The sequence below is a fragment of the Nematolebias whitei genome, chromosome 10, assembly GCF_014905685.2.
Source record: "Nematolebias whitei isolate Nwh7 chromosome 10, NemWhi1, whole genome shotgun sequence".
Lineage (NCBI taxonomy): Eukaryota > Metazoa > Chordata > Actinopteri > Cyprinodontiformes > Rivulidae > Nematolebias > Nematolebias whitei.
In genome coordinates this window covers 44,136,788-44,158,337 of record NC_056507.1, presented here as the reverse complement: position 1 = coordinate 44,158,337, position 21,550 = coordinate 44,136,788, and the positions used below count along the sequence as shown (strand labels likewise).

General features: G+C 44.2%; 1 protein-coding gene across 1 annotated transcript in view; it reads right to left on the bottom strand.

The window, feature by feature from the left end:
* LOC119416518 (protein MON2 homolog) overlaps positions 1-21,550 on the bottom strand; it is a 98,402-nt gene that overhangs the window by 48,183 nt on the left and 28,669 nt on the right. Inside the window, exons 2-3 of the mRNA XM_037683749.1 lie at positions 19,185-19,828; positions 17,880-18,053 (exon numbers count right to left, since the gene is read on the bottom strand). Coding sequence (XP_037539677.1) covers positions 17,880-18,053; positions 19,185-19,828 — 818 coding nt within the window. The remainder of the gene's footprint in view (positions 1-17,879; positions 18,054-19,184; positions 19,829-21,550) is intronic.

The following is a 21,550-nucleotide window of genomic DNA, read 5'->3' as shown; positions in this document are numbered from 1 at the left end:
GGGGGGGGCCTTCAATGATATTGCTCTTGATTTAAAAGAGCTTGTGATGTTTTAGGCATAAAAGCTGGGTTTGGTCTTAAATCAGCTGAGCTTCCGTCAGCCTGAATTCTGAGACATGAGGGAGCGACAGAGAGGGCAGATAAATCACTCACTCTCTTAGCAGATGTTAAAGCCAGCAGCAGGGCTGTTATAAGAGACAAGAATTTAAGTGGAAGCTGATCCAAAGACTCAAATGGAGCTTTGATCAGGACCTGCAGGACCTGTATTAAATCCCACTGTGGAACAAGTGGGTGTGAAAACAGGCCTGCGACTCTGTACACCTTTTAGAAAACGCTTCATCAGCGGATGATTAAAAAACCTGTTCTGTCTCCGAAACCTTTTGTGGCAAGAAGAGATGGCTGCAGCGTACATTTTAATCGTGCTGGACACCAAATTTCTGTCCATCAGCTGTCGCAGAAAGGACAGCATGCCATCTAATGGACATGAGGTGGCCTCTACACCCTTCTCTGTACACCAGCGCTGAAAAGCTGTCCACTTTGATGTGTACAGCGCTGTGGTAGATGTAGCACGTGAAAACAGAATTGTGCGCACTATATCCTGTGGGCAACCCATCCTCTCTAAGCGGATCCGTTCAGCGGCCAGACCTACAGGTGCTGGCCTATTTCTGGGTAACTCCTGGTCGCTCCTCCTGCCTGGAGGAGAGTGTCCTCCCTCCACAGCAGTTTCCACGGGCACCCCGACAGCAGGCGTTGCAGGACTGGGAACCATGGTGCGCTCACGCGTTCGGGGGCCACCAGGAGAGCTGTCAATCCCTCCTCCTGAACTCGGATCAAGAACCGTAAAATCAGAGGAGGTGGAGGAAAATGCGTAAAGAAGCATTTTGGGCCATGGGCTGTGGGCAAACGCATCCACCCCCAGCAGTGGTTCGTCTCGTGGACTCAGAGAAAACCATAGTTGACATTGAGCGCTTCTCGTGTCACAAACAGGCCCACAGCTGCTATTTCAATCCGAGTCAAAATGCTCCGTCAGAGGATGAATAAAGGTTGTTCTGTCTACGACAACTTTGAGACAAGAAGAAAACATGGCTGTAGCATACGATAATCGTGCTGGACATCAGATTTCTGTCTACCGACTGCTGTAGAAAAGGACAGCATGTCGTACAGTGGACATGAAGTGGCCTCTACGCCTTTCTCTGTACCGCAGTGCTAAAAAAACTGACCACTTGATGAGAACAGTGCTGTGGTGGTTGTAGCACGTGAATCCTGAATCATATGCACTACATCTTGAAAGAGATCCATCCTCTCAAAAAGATCCGCACAGCGGCCAGACCACAGGTGCTGGCCTAATCTGATTAACTCGTGATCGTTCCTCCCGCCTGGAGGAGAGCGTCCTCCCTCCATGGCAGGTTCCACGAGTGCCCTGATAACAAGTGTCGTAGGCCTGGGAACCATGATGCGTTCACACACTTGGGACAGAAGAGCTGCTAGTCCCTCCTCCTGAGCTCGGTTCAGAAAACCGTGATACCAGAGGGAGAGAGGAAGGTGAAAAAACATTACGATCACAGGCTGTGAGCAGGCACGTCCACCCCAGCGATGGATCGTCCTGTGGCTCCACGATAATTATAGTTGACATTGAGCGTTCTCTCATGTTGCTACACGTCCACAGGCGCTGGCAGGATTTCTGCCGTGTCTGAGCCATAGCTCTGGGTGGAGGGTCCCCGTGCCGCAAAGGACCGTCTTTGGACATCACATCCGCCCCTTGTTTGGAATACATGAGAAGTACCCTACTCCAATGGAGAGCAGATTGGGTGTGCCCCACACAGCATCTGTCTCACAATGTGGCACATGGGTTGAGTGCATACATCTCCTGCCAGTATGTATGCAACAGTCAATCCTGTCTGTGTGAATCAAAAACCCTGATGATTCTGCAGTTCAAGGTCAGTGTTGAGTCACATTCAAAGAACCCATGCGACACTCCAAAAACATTTAAATGAGCTGCTGTGTGGAGAATCACAGCGCCCCCACAGCTTGTTAAATGTGTGTGCCTCTGTGAAAACTGACATGTGTGATGTAGGTCTGCTGACGGAAAACAGCTGATATCACTCAACCGGTTCACGTGAGTTGCACTGCTGCCACCTGTCTGTACCAACTGCTCAGCAGCAGCAGGTGTCCAGATAAAGCAGAATTAGAATGGCTCGGGCGCATAATGGAGTGTTGTTTCTCACAGTTCAAAAAATTGACAAATCTAGAATAAATCTCATCTTTCCAGTTCGTTGGGACCAGGAAGTGATGAGAGAGGGACCTTGCGTTTTCCTCTCCTTCTGAGACTCTAGAAATTACATTTAAAACAGAATTTCCTGAACTTCTGCGAGAGGGGACGAGATCTGTTCAAAAATGACAGAAAACGTCACAGAGTTCATCCACACTGGGGTTTGAGCTGTACTGTAGCGTGAATCCCCGGATGAAAATGGTTCGCCCATCTGTCTGGAGCGTGCGCTCATTGCCACTCGTTTATAAGTTATAAAGCGGGCACGCATTTATGCTGTGAAACTCACATGCATGCTGATGTGAGCTGGTGCGCACTGAGTGAGAAAGAAAACACGCGCGCCCCCGAACATGCAAATCGTTGTGCGTTTGCTGCAGGACGCAGCTCATGTGTAGTGCTCACGTTGTGTGCAGCTGATCCGTGTAAACGTTCGGGGAGCGGGTGCATGTATGAGCCGACGTGCCCTGAAGAGTCGCGTGTGCGCGCCCTCATTCATGTGACGCCTTAAGCCAGGATTGCCGTGGGAGAGTGCGTTGACATTGGTGCGGTCAGGAAGCAGCGCGCAGCATCGGTGGGGCGAGGTTACCACTGGCTTGGTCTGCAGAAACACGTTCATTATTGGCTGCGAATCACGTGAACTTTTGAGTGATTCCACGAGCAGCAGTATTAATTCAGAAAACCTTCTTCGAGGATGAAGGAGCAGAGCAGTTGTGAGGCTTGTGAAACTGCTGACGCCGCGGGAGCGCGCGTTTGATACCACTGCGATGAAAAACGCATGTCGCTCCTGCCGAGAGCGAGATACGTTACTGGGCTCGTAAAGCGGTCTCACGTTAACGTTGACGTGAACGGAAGGCGCTGAGAGCTGCGTGCGCGCTTTCATGATGCGGGAGCACGTATTGGCACCGCTGACAGTGAAAACTCTCAGACGGTAAATAAGAAACTGCCGACTCTCACTTCTTCAAAATATTTTCCTGTCTGTACTAACCGTTCTTAAAAACATTTCTGCTGTCTGCGACTCCTAATAACCTTCTGACATCACTAAAACTCCACCCCTGCTGGTTGTGTTAACCAATCAGGAAGTACCAAATAACAGGAAGTGGATACCTTTTAAAAGTCAACACTTCTTGGAACTACTCAGTCTTCCTGGAACTTTCAGTCTAAGATGAGACTCAGTCTTACTGGAGGACTCACTCTTACGGCGAGTCATACAGGAACTTTCAGTTCTTACTGAAAGTCTGGAGTTCTGGCTGGGACTGCAGTCTTGCTGGAGTCTTACAGCTGAACTAATTAGCTGATGGAGTTTGACCATGAGCCAAGGGTCCATCCATTCCAGCGGAGTCACAGCACGCATTGCTGTGATCTCACCCTGAGCATTAAATGCTCTCAACTTCTAAGGAAGCGTATTCTGTTGAACGGAGTACTTCGTCACGACTTCTGACGATTCCCAGCCACTCTGACCGGAGACGCTGAAAGAAGCATGAAATGGACCTCTGTACCGGAGCTGATTTATCTTCTGCAAAGGTAACGAGTCGTCACGCACTGAGTGTACCGAGAGCTGAGCTGGGGTTGCATGCCATTCCGGGTCAACACATTTTCCTTAATCTAAATCTCCTCTTTAAATCTAAATCTATCTTCTCTGTAAACCTCTTCGCCAGTAAATCAAGCTAGATGCCTTCAGAGATGAATTATTCTCCATCAGTAATCCTCTGTTGTCTTGTTATTTGAACTTGCTAAGTTTATTAATCAGAAACAGATCAGCAAATCGAGTTTACATGTTTGATGTTAAATTTTGATTCTGTTAAATAAATGACCGCATTTATTCTGATGGGTCAAAGATAAATTACATCTCATGTCACTGATTATACCTTCCACTCTTAAGTTATCTTGGTCACATGGCAGAAATTTAACTCGAAAAAGAAAGAATCCGTTGGTAATTAAACAATTAATATTCTTTGTGCTTGAACTAGCTTTAAGAATAATTAATTAAGTAGTGTGTCCACAGCAAAGCTGTCCCGACATACTACACATGTCGGAGTCACGAGGAGGAGGAGCAGCAGCAGATACAACTCATCTCACTCCCAACTCGTGTTGGCAGGTGAGTCTCTACAATATAACACGTTGTTCTGTTTCCAAATGAGAAAAAGTAACGTCAATCTCTCTGGTAGCTGAAGCTGCTGCTTGTTTGTTTGTTTGTTATCTGATTAATGACAGAGATAGAGAACGTGTGTTACTTTGTATTTAATTTAATTGGTACAAGCAGTGTTTAAATATGATTTATAAATAAATCTAACACAAAGATAATAATTTAATGATTAAGTTTCAACTTTTAATTTGCTGGCAAAGTCTGAAGATGCTGCAGGTATGGCAGGATGAATTGCATTTAAACAGAATTAAAGTAATTTATTACATCTACTCAAATGTGTGTAATTAAGTATTTTATATATGTGTGTGTGTGCGTGTTTAATTGCTCTTTTAGCTACTTTTGCCTGAACCCAACACTGTAAGTGACACAAGGCATTTCTTGAGTTGCTGTAAATTATGCTATAATACGTATAAACTCTCTCATGACAGAAAACAACAACAAACAATGACAGCCTTCATGATGGACAGACATCATGGACACCACAGCAGCAGCTGTCTTCACTGAAAGATCCTTAAACTGATCGTCACTGACATGAGGCCTCTGTCGATGGTTGAAGACGAAGGCTTCACTACAATGATCCACACTTTTAATCCAGGTTACAATAATCCACACTTTTAATCCAGGTTACAATAATCCACACTTTTAATCCAGGTTACACTCTTCCCTCAAGGACACATTTTACAAAGTAGCTACATACTGTGCAGGTATAAAGCATACACTTGTATATATTTTTGTGTACATTTATTTTTTTAAGCTATTTGACTAACTTTAATTTTTTTATTATTCAATATTTTACTAACAGAATAGTCAAATAGCAACCTGTTTTTGGTGTGAATTGCTATGTCAGTCAAATGTTCAATTTTGGAATAAAGGGGTGGAAATTAAAACTTTTTTTTTTTGCCGATTCATCGATTAATCGAAAAAATAATCGGCCGATGAATCGATTATTGAAATAATCGTTAGTTGCAGCCCTAGAGCTGTCCACTGGCCACTACCTGGTGGTGAGTTGGCTCCGTTGTTGGGGGAGGATGCCGGTCAGACCTGGCAGGCTCAAATGTATCGTGAGGGTCTGCTGGGAACGTCTGGCAGAGTCTTCCGTGAGACAGAGCTTTAACTCTCACCTCTGGGAGAGTTTCAAACACGTTCTGGGGGAGGTGGTGGACATTGAGTCTGAGTGGGCCATGTTCCGCACCTCTATTGTTGAGGTGGCTTATCGGAGCTGTGGCCACAAGGTTGTCAGTGCCTGACGTGGTGGTAACCCTTAAACCTGGTGGTGGACACCGGCAGTGAGGGATTCTGTCAGGCTGAAGAAGGAGTCCTATCGTGTCTTTTTGGCCTGTGGGACCCCGGAAGCAGCTGATGGGTACAGGCAGTCCAAGCGGCATGTGGCTCAGGTGGTTGCTGAGGCCAAAACTCGGGTGTGGGAGGAGTTCGGAGAGGCCATGGAAAATGACTTGGCTTTGAGGCGATTCTGGCCCACCATTTGGCGCCACGGGGGGGGGGGTGACATTACACTATCAACACTGTTTATTGTGGAGGTGGTGTGCTGCTGACCTCAGCTCGGGACGTCGTGGGTCGATGGGTGGAATACTTCGAAGACGTCCTCAATCCAATCCCACCGACATGTCTTCCACAGAGGAAGCGGAGACTGAAGACTTTGAGTTGGGCCCTCCAATCTCTGGTGATGAGGTCACCAAGGTGGTTAAAAAGCTCCTCGGTGGCAGGGCCCCGGGAGTAGATGAGATTCGTCTGGAGTTCCTTAAGGCTCTGGGTGTTGTGGGGTTGCATTGGCTTACGCAACTCTGCAATACTGTGTTGACATCGGGGGCAGCTTCCCTGGAATGGCAGACCGGGGTGGTGGTCCTCCTAGTCAAAAAGGGGGATCATAGAGTGTGTTCCAACTACAAGGGGATAATCCTCTTAAGCCTCCCTGGTAAGGTCCATTCAGGGGTTCTGGAGAGAAGGGTCCGTCAGACCTTGGATTCAGGAGGAGCAGTGCGGTTTTCGTTCTGGTCGTGGAACACTGGACCAGCTCTACACCCTCAACAGGGTCCTGGAGGGTGCGTGGGAGTTTGCCCAACCGGTCTACATTACTTTGTGGACTTGGAGAAGGCGTTTTACTGCGTCCCTCGGGGAACCCTGTGGGAGGTACTCTGGTGAGTATGGGGTACCGGGCCCTTTGATACGGGCTGTTAGGTCCCTGTATGACCGGTGTCAGAGCCTGGTTCGCATTGCCGGCAGTAAGTCGGGCTTGTTCCTGGTGAGAGTTGGACTCCGCCAAGGTTGCCCTTTGTCACCAATTCTGTTCATAACTTTTATGGACTGTAGTGAACCAGATGACCTCAAATCTACCAGATGGACAGAGACTGTTATTTCCATTGATCTGAATAAGTCTGGGCCATCTGATGAACTTTCTTTCTTGAATTAATCAAGCAGAAAAGACAATCCTCTATAATCATTACTGTCTTACAAATGTTTTGATAATCAAATTGTGTTAGTTCACTCAATGCTTTACAGGTTGAAAAGAACTACTCATCTTTATTTTACATAAACAGTAAGTAATGATTTTTATTCCTCATTCCAAGAAGAAATCACCTGAATAAGCATTCCTTGATTTTCTGTCTGAAATGAGTCAAGTCGTAAGTATGTGAAAGGTTGGTTTTCGGTCAACTAAAATGTTTACCGAGAAAAATGTCATGTTTAAACTTTTTCAGAAGATTACCAAGAGTTGACTCCACGAAGTCTGCTGTTGCTGCAATAATCTTTTCTGTATGTGAAAACAAATTTCATTCTCTGACCTCGACTGTTGATAAACACCTTACGTCAAAACCACTCCTCTTTCTGGTCCTTCCACGAATCAGAAAGCTCTAAATTGAACAGGAAGTCGACCCAAATAAAATGTGGCAACTTCCCAGTTCATGTTAGATTGAGAGTGCAGCCGGTTCTGAAAGTTTCAGAGCAATGAAGAGTCCAAGAGAGCAATGAAGAATCCAGAGGTTTTTGGGATTATAATTCTGTTTTGAGCTAACTACGCACGACTCTCTGAAGGTTTGGTAGTTCTCGACGGAGACGCTGAAACGAGTCAGAAAGGAACTACTCCGACGCTGATTCATCATCAACAGGTAGATGGTTCTATTTTGACCAAGTGTACCGTGAGAAGCTGAGATCGGACGGAGCGTGCAATTTCTGGTTAAACAGATTAAATTTCCCTCACATATTTCCTCTGTAAGATAAATCTCAATTTACTCTTAAACTCACCTCTCTCTCATAAATCAGTGCAGATATTTTTAGAAATATCTGAAGCAAAGTCCTCAAATCACCGCCGAGTGATTTGAAGTTCATTATTTGTGAAACTGTCTGGTATTATTTTCATATTTTGCCAAATTAATGTAAATGTTTGATGTTAAACTTTGATTCTGAAAATAAATGATTCCATTCATTTGATGGGTCAAAGGTAATAACGTCTCTTGTTCGCATTCCTTTAAATTCAATGCACGGCATTACACAGTCAGAAAGATGAAGAACTCGTGAAAAGTATGCATAAATATATATCCATATATTTGTCATACAACAAGTGACACGTACCTCACGTGACTCACTACAGACAGAATTTCTAGGCACAGTCAAGGAAAATGGTATATGGTAAATGGACTGTACTTATATAGCACCTTTCTATCTTATCAAGACACTCAAAAGTCTTTACAGCACAATCTGTGTCCTCATTTACCCATTCATACAGCACTCTACTAGAGCTATACAAAGTTAATTGAACGGACCATTCTAAAGAGACTAATTAGAGCTTTATCACATTCATACACCAATGGGACACACATCAGAGGCAATGAAGTGTTCAGTGTCTTACCCAGGGAGACTTTGGCATGTGACTGCTAGTGGATTCAAACCTCCAACTCTTGCATTGGAGGACGACTGTTCTAACCACTCAGCCACAGCTGCTCTGCAGCCAAAGTTAAGGGGACCCATTTTGGTGACCTTAGGATTTTATCTCTGCTTTTTGCAGATGATGTGGTCTTATTGGCTTCATCTAGTTGTGATCTACAGCTTTCATTGGAGCGGTTCGCAGCAGAGCATAACGTGGTCGGGATGAGGATCAGTTCCTCTAAATCCGAGACCATGGTCTTGGGCTGGAAAACGGTAAGTGCCCTCTTGGGGTCAGGGGGGAGGTCCTGCCCCAAGTGGAGGAGTTTAAGTATCTCGGGGTCTTGTTCACGAATGAGGGAAAAATGGAGCGAGAGATCGACAGGCGGATAGGTGCAGCGTCGGAAGTGAAGCGGGCGCTGTACCGGTCTGTTGTGGTGAAGAGAGCGCTGAGTCAAAAGGTGAAGCTCTCAATTTACCGGTAGATCTATGTTCCTACCTTCATCTATGGTCATGAGCTTTGGGTTGTAACCGAAAGAACGAGATCTCTGATACAAGCGGCCGAAATGAGTTTTCTCCGCAGGGTGCCTGGGCTCGCCCTTAGAGATAGGGTGAGAAGCACGGTCATCTGGGAGGGACTCAGAGTCGAGCCGATGCTTCTCCACGTTGAGAGGAGCCAGTTGAGGTGACTCGGGCATCTGGTTAGGATGACTCTTGGATGCCTCCCTGATGAGGTGTTCCAGACAAGTCCCACGGGGAAGAGACCCAGAGGAAGACCCCGGACACGCTGGAGAGACTATGTTTCTCAGCTGGCCTGGGAATGCCTTGGGATTCCTGGCCCAATTGGCTGGGGAGAGGGAAGTCTGGGCCTCGCTACTTAAGCTGCTACTACCCCCCTGACCCGACTCCGGACAAGCGGAAGAAAATGGATGGATGGAGGTCAGTCTGCCTCTAGTAGTGTTGGGCATCGAGGACCAACAATCAACTGGAACCGGGACTAACTGTCTGGTTTTCCAGGAATTGTTCGAAACATTTAATTTCGATTCCTACTTTCGATGCCTAGTCCGTCAACCGGAAGTAGAAGCCTGCTGCCCAACACCAACGAAGAAGCCGCCCGTCAAAATCCAACAAAGAAGAATCCATCGGAAGTGTTCGCAAACATGGAGAGTGAGTGGCTGCGTTCAAAAGCGTGGCTTAACTTTAATAAAATGACCAGTTGTCTCAGTGCAGCACTTGCAATAATTTTATATCATGCAAAGGAGGGTGTAGAAGTAAAAGTGTGGCCTGTCTTTGAAGTGCTCCGCTGGACTATTTTCGCTGCCTTCTTCTCCAGCTCCATCAGGTAAATAAAACTATAAACTACGTCTCATATCAACATTAAGACATCTAACAAGTTATACTCGACTTAAAGTGGTAGGTCAACTCAAATGCAAACACCGTGCTAACGTTAGCTCATGTATTTTTTCATAGACAAATGACCTGAAATGGCTAATAATGTTAGTCAGGCTCCTCGATGTGCTCCTCCGTTCATCATAGCATCCAAGGGAAATACGTTGCCACAGAACGATTACAGCATATATTGTGAAAAGGTTGCTTCCCTTATTTTTGCAATTATGCAATTTTTCCAAGATGGCGCCCGAGCTGGTGGCTTGCCGTTCACCTCTGTCCACTCTGTTTCTTTTTTTGCTATTTTTATCCTTTTTCTTCAATAAGATCAGCTCACTACTGGTGTATGATCGCCAGCAACTGCTCAATCTACAATTTTCCACCACTTATCTCGCCTCCTATGAACATTTCTGGGCCCCCACCTCCGCTGTTTGGGAACGTACCTGGGTATCTCCAGCGCGCGGCTTTCGTGCCTGCACCAAAACATCGCTCTCGTCGCCGTGGGAGACGTGCTGGCCGCCTCGTGAAGCTCAAAGCTAGTCTCGCTCGTTCCTCAGCTACAGCTGTCCACCGGAATGAGGTTTCAACACCTGGATGCTTCGCGGAGTCCTGCCTGCTGCAGAACATCGGGTCGGAGGCGTGCAGCGAGCGCGCGCCCAGCTGCGGTGTTTCCAACCGCATCCAGCAAACCGAAACCAACCCGGGTCCAACAGCTGCACTATCTGCTGCCCCATCGGATCGTACCAACGACCCTGCTGTGTCCGGCGGCTCCTGGATTCCGGCTGTTCGTCCCGGCTGCACTTTCTCCGGCCGGAGGAGGCGAGGACCCGACGTAAACAAACCGAAACCGCTGATCTGCGCCCCCCCTCAACTTCTCCCTCAGCTGCTGACCCAACAAGGTTTGCTCTCCTCAATGTGAGGTCTTTAACAAACAAAACCTTCATCATGAATGACTTTTTCTGCACAAACAATATGTATTTCATGTTTCTGACGGAGACTTGGCTTCCTCCTGGTGAGTCAAGTGTGTTTTCTGAACTGGTGCCTGCTGATTGTACTTTTCTTAATTGCCCGAGGTCATCTGGAAGAGGTGGAGGAGTGTTGGCTGTTTTTAAGAAAATCTGGAAATGCAGACTGTTACAGACACCATCTTTTCAGACCTTTGAACTGCTGCATTTTGAACTGGGCCGCTCCAACCCCATGTTGATTGCGGTGCTTTATCGACCGCCCAAATCCTCGACAGGCTTCATCAGTGAACTGTCTGTCTTTCTCACTGCAATACTGTTAAAATACGACCGTGTGCTGATTCTAGGGGACTTCAATGTGCACGTCTGTTGCCCTGAAAAGCCTTTGGTTCAGGACTTTTTAGATCTGATCCACTCTCTAAACCTGGTGCAAAATGTTGTCGGCCCCACACACCATCAGGGTCACACTCTTGAAATTGTTCTGTCTTGTGGTGTCTCTGTGTTTAATCTGGAAATTGGGGATGCTGTCATGTCTGATCACAAACCAATCTCATTTGTAATACCTCTTGCTCGTGTCTCTAAATCTCCCGCTCCACCCAGGACCTGTCGTATATTTAACCCTTCAACTGCTGCTCGTTTTTCTTCTGCCTTTATTACCACTGCAGCTACATCTCCAGGTTTCTTTCATTTTGCTCAAAACCTGTTAAAAAAATTATCAGAACACTGTCAAATCGGAAAAAAAAAAATATTTCTCCCAACTCATCAACTCAAATAGACACAACCCCCGCGCCCTATTCACAACAGTAAATTCCATTCTAAATGTCCCTTCGTATTCATGTATGGAGGCCTCTGTTGACACCTGCAATGACTTCACTAAATTCTTTGTTAACAAAGTGGAGTTGATCAGGGCCTCCATCCCCCGCTCCTTAGTCGACCCATCAGCTTTTGTTTCGTGTTCTGCTACTTTCAGGCAATTCAAACCAATCACACTCCCATTGTTAAACAAAGTTGCTGGTCACATGAAGCCATCAGGATCACCATTGGACCCCATCCCAGCAGCATTGTTCAAACAGGTTCTACCAGCAACTGGGCCTGCTGTTCTAACAATACTAAACAGTAGTATTGCTACAAGCGTGGTCCCAGAGGCGTTCAAACATGCAGTAGTCACACCGTTAATTAAGAAACCTGGTCTTGACCCTTCAGCCTGCTCAAATTACAGGCCAATCTCAAAACTCCCCTTTCTGTCCAAAATCCTGGAAAAAGTAGTTTTTACTCAGTTAAATCAGTTTTTAACTGAGAACAAAATCTTTGAGGTCTTTCAGTCTGGTTTCAAGCAGCTCCACAGCACCGAAACAGCTTTGGTTAGGGTTTGTAATGACATTTTAACAGCAAATGATTCTGGTCATTTTGTGGCTCTTGTACTCCTCGATCTTACTGCCGCTTTCGATACTGTTGACCACAGTATCCTCATCTCTCGGCTTGAACACTGGGTTGGAATTACAGGTGCTGCATTAGACTGGTTCCGCTCATACCTCTCTGACAGGAGTTTTTGTGTGAAGGTGGGTAAAAATCTATCCACTTCAATGCCTCTTTCCTGCGGTGTCCCGCAGGGCTCGATTCTCGGACCCCTTCTATTTTCACTCTATCTGCTTCCGCTGGGGTCGATCCTAAGAAAACACGGTATTCCATTCCATTGCTACGCCGATGACTGTCAGATCTACCTGCCACTGAAACCAGCCAGTGCTTGTTCAGTCCACCCTCTCCTCAAATGTCTGGACGACATTAAGACATGGATAGCTTCAAATTTTCTAAGTTTTAACGACCAGAAGACTGAAGTCATTGTCTTTAGCCCTAGCTCAGCTGCCGCCTCTTATCCTGTGAACCTGGACTCCCTTCAGCCTTATCTGAAGCACTCTGTTAAAAACCTTGGAGTGGTTTTTGACTCGGATTTTAAGTTCGACAAACAGATCAGTTCGGTTCTGCAGAGAAGCTTCTTCCAACTGCGGCAGGTAGCTAAGCTCAAGCCAGTGCTGTCTAGACCCGACCTTGAGACACTAGTCCATGCATTCATCACAACCCACCTGGACTATTGTAATTCACTGTATGCTGGGGTCAGCCAGGCCTCTATCTCACGGCTACAGCTCGCCCAGAATGCTGCAGCTCGGCTCTTAACCGGTACACCGAGGTATGAGCATATCACACCAGTTCTGTCCTCCCTACATTGGCTTCCTGTGAGAACTAGGATTGATTTCAAAATTCTCCTCCTGACCTATAAGTGCCTAAATGGCCTCGCACCCATCTACCTCTCTGAGCTACTGGAACCATATGTTCCCTCTCGGGCTCTGAGATCATCCGATCAGCTGCTTTTGGTTGTTCCAAAAACACGACTGAAGCTCCGAGGAGATCGGGCGTTTTCAGTCATGGGTCCCAAACTGTGGAACAACCTACCCCCCAACATTAGGCATGCCACCTCCCTTCCTGTGTTCAAATCCCTGCTAAAACATATCTGTTCTCTCTGGCGTTTCATACTGTGTGAGTTGATTTAGTATATCTTGTTCCATGTCTTCATTTTAATGCTGTTGTTTTAATTTTTTAAGGTATATTCTTACTGCTTTTTATTTCTCAGTGTTACCCTTAGTGTTAAGCACTTTGATAACAGTCTATCTGTTTTAAATTGTGCTCTATAAATAAATATGACTTGACTTATCAGATGTGGAATCACCAACATTTAGGTTAGTTAGGCAATAACAATAGAGCTAAGCTAATTAATTGTCTATCCTAAGCTAACGTTACAGTAACAGTGACATTACATGTTTGTTTATATGTTTGCAGGGACATGGTGAAAACCATCAACCCAAGTACACACCACCTACCATGGACCACTTGTCAAATACGATAATTCCATCTTGTTATAAGGTGGAGATGTCCACTGTAACTACAGCTGATCTGTGCTTTCAAAAGAAGATGGGACTGTAAATGGACTGTACTTACATAGCGCCTTTCTATCTTATTTCAAGATACTCGGCTGTGGCTGAGTGGTTAGAGCAGTTGTCCTCCAATGCGAGAGTTGGGGGTTCGAATCCTCCAGCAGTCACATGCCGAAGTGTCCCTGGGCAAGACACTGAACCCCTCATAGCCTCTGATGTGTGTCCGATTGGTGTATGAATGTGATAAAGCACTGATTATTCTCTTTAGAATGATTTGTTCAATTAGCTTTGTAGATCTAGTAGAGTGTTGTATGAATGGGTAAATGAGGGCAAAGATTGTAGTGTAAAGCGCTTTGAGTATCTTGAAATAAGATAGAAAAGTGCTATACAAGTACAGTCCATTTACCATTTACCATTCAAAGCGCTTTACACCACAATCTGTGCCTCATTTACCCATTCATACAGCACTCTACTAGATCTCTACAAAGCTAATTGAACAAATCATTCTAATGAGACTAATCAGTGCTTTAGATCACATCCATACACTGATGGGACACACAGAGGCAATGAGGGGTTCAGTGTCTTGCCCAGGGACACTTCGGCATGTGACTGCTGGTGGATTCGAACCCCCAACTCTTGCATTGGACGACGATTGCTCTACCCACTCAGCCACAGCCACCCAGATGGATGACGGTGTCTGGGAGCAGATCCAGAGAAAGCTGACTGAGTAGGTGAAATGTCATTTATGTACAACTGTCCTTTTCTGCTTTAAAATCTGAAATCTAAATACTAGTAATGTTCTTTGTGGTCAACAGAGGAAGACTGTGGAGATGATGGGGTCACCATGCAGTCTGAGGAAAGGCCTGAGAGAAAGGAGGAGGATGAGGAGGAGAGTGTAAGAGTAAGATAGCTGAAATTATATACATTCTCAATCTTAATAATGATCATGACTTTAACAATCCCTTTTTAGTGATAATACTGATGAACCTGTTGTTTGTTTAGGAACCATCTCTCTGCAATCTGTTCAGAAAGTCTCCACTGGATGAGCTTTTTGCTGAGGAAGAGACAGTCACAGCTCCATGTCCATGAAGAAACAAGTGGAGAGAGGGCTGCAGATGTACCAGGACATTCCACCAGATGTTCTGTCTGAGGAACCTGCTGCTGGTGGTGGAACCAACACAAGACTTATCCTTTGCTGTCAGATCTTGCTTTCTCATATTTATGTGTTCAAGCTTCTTCTACACCCAGCAAACGTGTTCTCCACTGCAGGAGACACTGTCTGTCCAGAACGCTCGCACATACTGCCTGAGAAGCAGATATGATCATTTTCCTCAACAAGAACTGTTTCTGATTTTATCCTGTACCTGCTTCTAATCTGGACTGGATTGTACAAGTTGTTGTTTTTTGTTTGATATTCTGCAGCAGGTTAGCCCATCAGTGGGAGCTCAGTAACATGGCTGCAGCATCACACACTGGACATGTGGAAATGTGTTTCCATGAGGTTTTCAAACATAAAGCTCTCTTGTGAAAGTGTACCCTGTGAAAAGAAAATTCATAACATTTATATTAAAGTTCATAAGTTTGATATTTATATACAGATTGAAAATAGCCCTGTGAGAAATTCATAGTAAAGTTAACAAAAAGTAAAAAGTTCATAGAATTAAAATTAAAACAGAAGTTCATATTATTTAATCCAGAAAGAACTCTGGCTAACTACTGTAACTCATTTATAACATGATGGAGTTACCAAATTCAAAGCAGTCTGCTCCTCAGATAAATAGTGTTAACTTATTTTTATATTTGATTGTTTCTGTTCAGTGCCCTGAGATGACTTCTGTTGTGACTTGGAATTGCACAGTATAAATAAACTGAATTGAATTGTCTTTTTTAACCCCGCCTCTAAAAAGAATCAGAATCAGGAATCGATAGGAACCGGAATCGAAATGAAGAATCGGAATTGCTCAAATTCAAACGATGCCCAATCCTAGCCTCTAGTAGTCTAAACCTATGGCGGCATAACAAGCCAACCCTAACTGCACGATTTATCAAAAAGGAAAGCCGCCCAGTCTTAAAACTGGACAATGTATCAGCCTCACAGACAGAACCTGGAAGTTGGTTCCACAAGAGAGGAGCCTGATAACTGAAAGCTATTCCTCCCATTCTGCTTTTGGAAATTAGGGACTGCTGTCTGAGAGCAAAGTGCTCTGTTAGGAAAATATGGAACAATAAGATCTGTAATATAAGATGGAGCTAGGTTGTTGAGAGCTTTGTAGATTAGAAATAGGATGTTGAATTGATTTCTGGACTTGACAGAATGGAAAGAAGCTTAAACTGGAGAAATATGATCTCTCCCAGTAACACCAGTTAAGACTCTGGCAGCAGCATTTGGGATCAACTGAAGACGTTTTAAAGAAGTATTTGGACACCCAGATAATAAACCATTGCAATAGTCCAGTCTGACATGACAGATGCATGGACAAGTTTTTCTGCATCATTTTTAGATAAGATGTTTCTAATGTTAGTGATATTATGCAGGTGGAAGAAGGTGGTTCTAGCAACGTTTTTAATGTGGGGGATAAAAGACATGTCCTGATCAAAAATAACACCAAGATTTTTAACATTAGAACTAGAGGCCAGATTAATGCCATCTAAGGAGGCAGAAATACTGAAAAATTAATTCCTAAGGTGCTCAGGTCCAAAAACTCAAACCTCAGTTTTTTTTGTCTGTGTTCAAAAGCAGAAAATTTTGGGTCATCCAGGTTTTTATGTCTTTAAGACATGCTTGTAGACTAAGTAGCTGATTGGATTCATTGGGTTTAATGGACAAATACAACTGTGTACCATCATCATAACAATGAAAATTTATCCCAAGCTCTTTAATAAATTTATCTAATGGAAGCACATATAAGGTAAAGAGTATTGGTCCAAGCACTGAGCCTTGAGGAACTCCATGACTAACTTTGGTGTATGAGGAAGATTTATTATTTACATTTACAAACTGGAATCTATCAGATAGATATGATTTAAACCAATTTAGAGTTGTTCATGTAATTCCAATATCATATTCAAGTCTCTGTAGTAAATACAGTGGTCCCTCACTACTTCGCAGTTCGACCTTCGCGTCCTCGCCCTTTTGCGGTTTTGCAAAGTAAGATTGTACATGACACATGATTGGCTGATTGAAGGATGAGCCGCACGAGCAGCATGGATTGTTTATTTAAAATAAATTATTTTAAATGATTTAGCACCTGCTGCACCTAAGCGCAGCCCACAATTGCAGGGTTGAGGTTAGTCTCTGCTAGATTGTCTGATCACCTTATGCCTGAAGTAATCCAGTGTTCTTGTTTCTGCTCTCGTTCCTGACTCACTTCATAACCACAGATTCCTCCCCTTTGCCTTGCCAAAGATGATTCTTCTGCCCATCAGACATGGGGAGTTTGACATCTGCTCTGCCTTCAAACCAAGATTCCAGCTAAATCCCTCAGATAACTTTTGCTTTGTCTGCCTCTATGTGAATGACCCACGCCTCTATTTTTTACCACAAACTTAGACCCTGGACTCTAGGAGTTGAGCTCTCAGAACCAAGATCCACATTCTGAGAATGTTTGTCGGATTTTCACTCACAAATCATGTGATCCGTCCAAACCTCGGTTCCCTCTGACGTTGCAGCTAAACCGTTTCACCTGTGATCAAGCTCTACAGAGTGACAGCTGACTTTCTCCTCATGATAAAACTAAATAAATATTTTTGTTCACTCCTGTGTGTGGTTGAATTTCTGGGTCCGCCTCATAATTCATTACACAGCAAAAGAGCGAAAGAAAGACTCTGAATTACGAGGAGATCAGACAATCTTTGAGACTGGGGAGCACTTAGGAAGCACACACACACACACAAAGCGCAGCCCACAGGTGCAGCAGGTGCTAAATCACATTGAATAATTTATTTTAAATAAACAATCCATCCTGCTCGTACGGCTCACTCCATCAACCAGTCAAACGTGTCACGTACAATCTTTCTTTGAAAAATTGCACAAGAGCGATACCGCAAAGGTCAAACTGCAAAGTAACGAGGGACCACTGTACTTGTTTTGGCAAAAGTATTTTAAGCTGGATGCCCTTCCTCACAATGCCCTCCCCATTTACCTAGGCTTGGGACCAGCAAACCAGATACCCTGGCTTGTGCTCCTTAGTGGTTGGGTTTGCTCCCAAGAGGCTAACTGAAAATTTCAAAATGAAGATGGGAGACTTGGCTACCTCATTAAGATCAAAATAGAGCAAACGAACAGCACAACAGAACAGAATAAAGATGATGTATTCCCACATTAACTGCAGAGTCTGTCCTACTTCCTACCTGGTTGTATTTGGCATTGGCCACGTGTTTGGTTTCCATCCTGCCGTACTGAGGAGGCTTGCAGGAAAACTCTACAAAGAGTAGCAGCTGTTCAAAGATGGCTGGGTACATGACCTGCAGGTTCTCTGGGCCCACACAGATGGCCTGCAGCAGGGGGGAAAGAACAAACACTGCTGACATCCACATGAAGGGGTGTTGCATAATGGACAGACTCTTTCCTGAAATAACTTATTTATAAACAACTGCTGTTCAGATCCACTATTTCTAATATGTCACTGGAACAATTTAAAGATATGCATGGCTCTATTATTTATAGGAATGCACAATATTATTGTCATGGTATCAGTATCTGTATTATCTGTATTATATATAATATGTATCGATATTAGCATTAAAGTTAAATATCGGACATTCCATCAAAATAATCACCGATATAAAAGGCGCTGTTTTTGTATGACAACCCAGTGCCAAGGACGCCTGCAGTGTCAGCACAGCGTGATGACGTCACGCTCTGATCTGATCACAGTGAAGAGGAAAATTAAAAATGTCGACGGTGTGGAAGTTTTTTCGTTGAGGATATCGGATTCCGAAGATTTATGGACTACGTTGAGCCTCGCTACATCGTCTGCAGTCGGAGATATTTTTCCAACATAACGTTACCCGAGTTACAAGCCGTCATTTCCGACATCATTGAGAAGCTAATAGCCAATAGCACTTGGGTGAGTTTTACCACAGACATTTGGATGTCGTGTTAGCCCCGTTAGCATGATTAGTCTTACGGCACAATGGATAAACAAAAACTTTGAACTTAAAAAGGCTATCCTTCATGCACAAGAGTGCAGAGGATTCCACACTGCAGCTAGGAACCTGGAACAAGCCTCCACAAGTGAGACAGCATCACAGTTGACTAATGCTAATAAATAACATTTGACACTTTTCATTTAATTTAAGTTAAAGTGCTATGCATATCATATGGCTGTTAATGAATATATGTCACCAGCTCTTACAGATGTTACACAATTGTTGTAGCAAACAAGCCTAAATAAGAGGGCTATGTTCTGACAAAGGAAAGTATATTAAAAAAATATCGGTATCGCATACCGGCCAAAAATCCAATATTGTGCATCCCTAAATATTTATATTTTTAATTTACAAGCAACCCTAAGTCACCCTGCCAGACTTGATCTGTAGGTAACCATGACACTGTAGTTGGTGATGTAACATGTTTTGCACATGATAAGCTAAAAGCCTCTCTGGTCCATTTCTTGTTCTCACCTTCTGTAAAACATCCAGAGCAACGAGCACAGCTTCCTGCAGACTAGTGAGCGTGGCTTCAGTGTAGGAGGGGAGAATGAAGGGCGAGGCCTCACTGCTGATAGGCACAGAGACGGCCCCATGGAGGATGACCCCCAGTTTTTTCAAATCCTCCATGCTGAAGTTGGCTTTAATGTGCTGGTAAAGTGCTGGGAAGATCTGTATCAAAGCAGTGAGGAAAGGCTGGCACGGAATGAAGGAGAGCTTCTCCATCGGGGCAATAGGTGGCCTTGTGCTTTCTGTTCCTGTTCGGTACCACGTATTCCACGCAGACCACCACAACGTCAAGTCGTCCAGGGCCGACTCCTCTCCTGGTGGCGGCACCTGCAGCTCGGCCCCATTGTATCTTGTCAACCTCTCAACCAGTGAATCTGAGCGTACTAGGGGTCTGCCGGGTCCGGAGGCTGAGAGGGGGTCAATGAGAACTGGAGGGACACCCATGGCTGTGAGTGCATCCCCTGCTTTATCTGAGTCTTTAAGAGGTGTGACAATCTGCAGGATTTCTTGAAAGCTTTTGAGAGCAGCCAGAGAAACTTCATTGTTTTTACTGAGCGCAGCTGACTGAATGTGGTTCAACAGCGCCTCCCAGGCCTCGAAGAAGTCCCCTGCAGGAACAAGATAAAGGTGCTGACATCTAAGGAAACTGCAATTTGTGCTTTAAACACAAGCTTCTGTAGCAATAGTTAATTTTATTTAGGGATGTAAAGACTACTTGGCATACCAAAATCAAATACTTTTTAGCTTGACTGGTGTAACAGGCACTCAGAAAACAGATTTAACTGTTAAGATGCAATTAATTTTTTTTTTGTGGTCTATGATCAAACACATTTAAAGTAATTATGTATTGTCAGGCACACAGGCATAAGGTTACCTTTAACATGCCAATTGTATACAATTTAGATTTTCTGTAAAAAATACTGTGTAATGGGGAAGAGTTCATTAAAAACTTTTGCAACAGGCAAAATTCTGTTCGTGTAGCAGAACAAGTAAACGAATGGTAAATGGACTGTACTTATATATCACCTTTCTATCTGATCAAGACACTCAAAGCTCTTCACAGCATATTTTGTGTCCTCATTTACCCATTCATACAGCACTACTATATCTATACAAAGATGAATCAGAGCTTTATCACATTCATACACTGATGGGACACACATCAGAGGCTATGAGGGGTTCAGGGTCTTGCCCAAGGACACTTCAACATGTGACTGCTGGTGGAATTGAACCCCACAACTCTTGCATTGGAGGACGACTGCTCTAACCACTCAGCCACAGCCGCCCCATCTACGGTATTTTCCGCTGTACACGTCGCATCAGTCCAAATATGTCTAATAAAGTGAAAAAATCCATAAATATGTTGATTCACCGTATAAGTCGCTACTATTATGAGTCACCGTTGACACATCACTGACAACCCGGAAATGTGGGCCGGTGTGCCAAAAATCGATTGTCTGCCAAATGACAGTCGCGAGAGTGTGCACGGGAGGACTTTAACAAGAATTTAAAAAGATTAACACTTAAAAAGAATTGTTTCTTTGCTCGGAATTATAGCAAAGATGTGTCTCAGTCTAACTTTTACTTAATAAATGCACTTTAAAGGTCAAATTAGCTGCATTTCGCCAGGGCGGTGCAGTGAAATGAAGTTGAGTTGATGGTTGCTCCAGGCAAGCTGAACGAAGGTGGTAGGCTATGGCAAGCTGATTGTGTCATTATTAGCCACATTCACCTATTACATGACACAAGGGCATGCCATACTGCTCCAGTGCCATCTAGCAGCTTTAATGGTAGTGTTCAATATTTTCAGTTAGAATGAATGAAAACAGTCATATCTCAGCCAAAAATTGTTATTTAAATATGTGGGAAAAAAAACAAGTAATTTCGGTGTGCCAGTCGCAGGGCATGTAAATTATGCAAAAAACCCATGACTTCCAGGTCCTTCTCAAAAAATTAGCATATTGTGATAAAGGTCATTATTTTCCATAATGTAATGATAAAAATGAAACTTTCATATATTTCAGATTCATTGCACACCAACTGAAATATTTCAGGTCTTTAATTGTTTTAATACTGATGATTATGGCATACAGCTCATGAAAACCCAAAATGCCTGTCCCAAAAAATTAGCATATTTCATCCCACCAATGAAAGACAAGTGTTCTTAATACAAAAAACGCCAACCTTCAAATAATCATGTTCAGTTATGCACTCAATACTTGGTCGGGAATCCTTTTGCATGAATGACTGCTTCAATGCGGCGTGGCATGGAGGCAATCAGCCTGTGGCACTGCTGAGGTGTTATGGAGGCCCAGGATGCTTCGATAGCG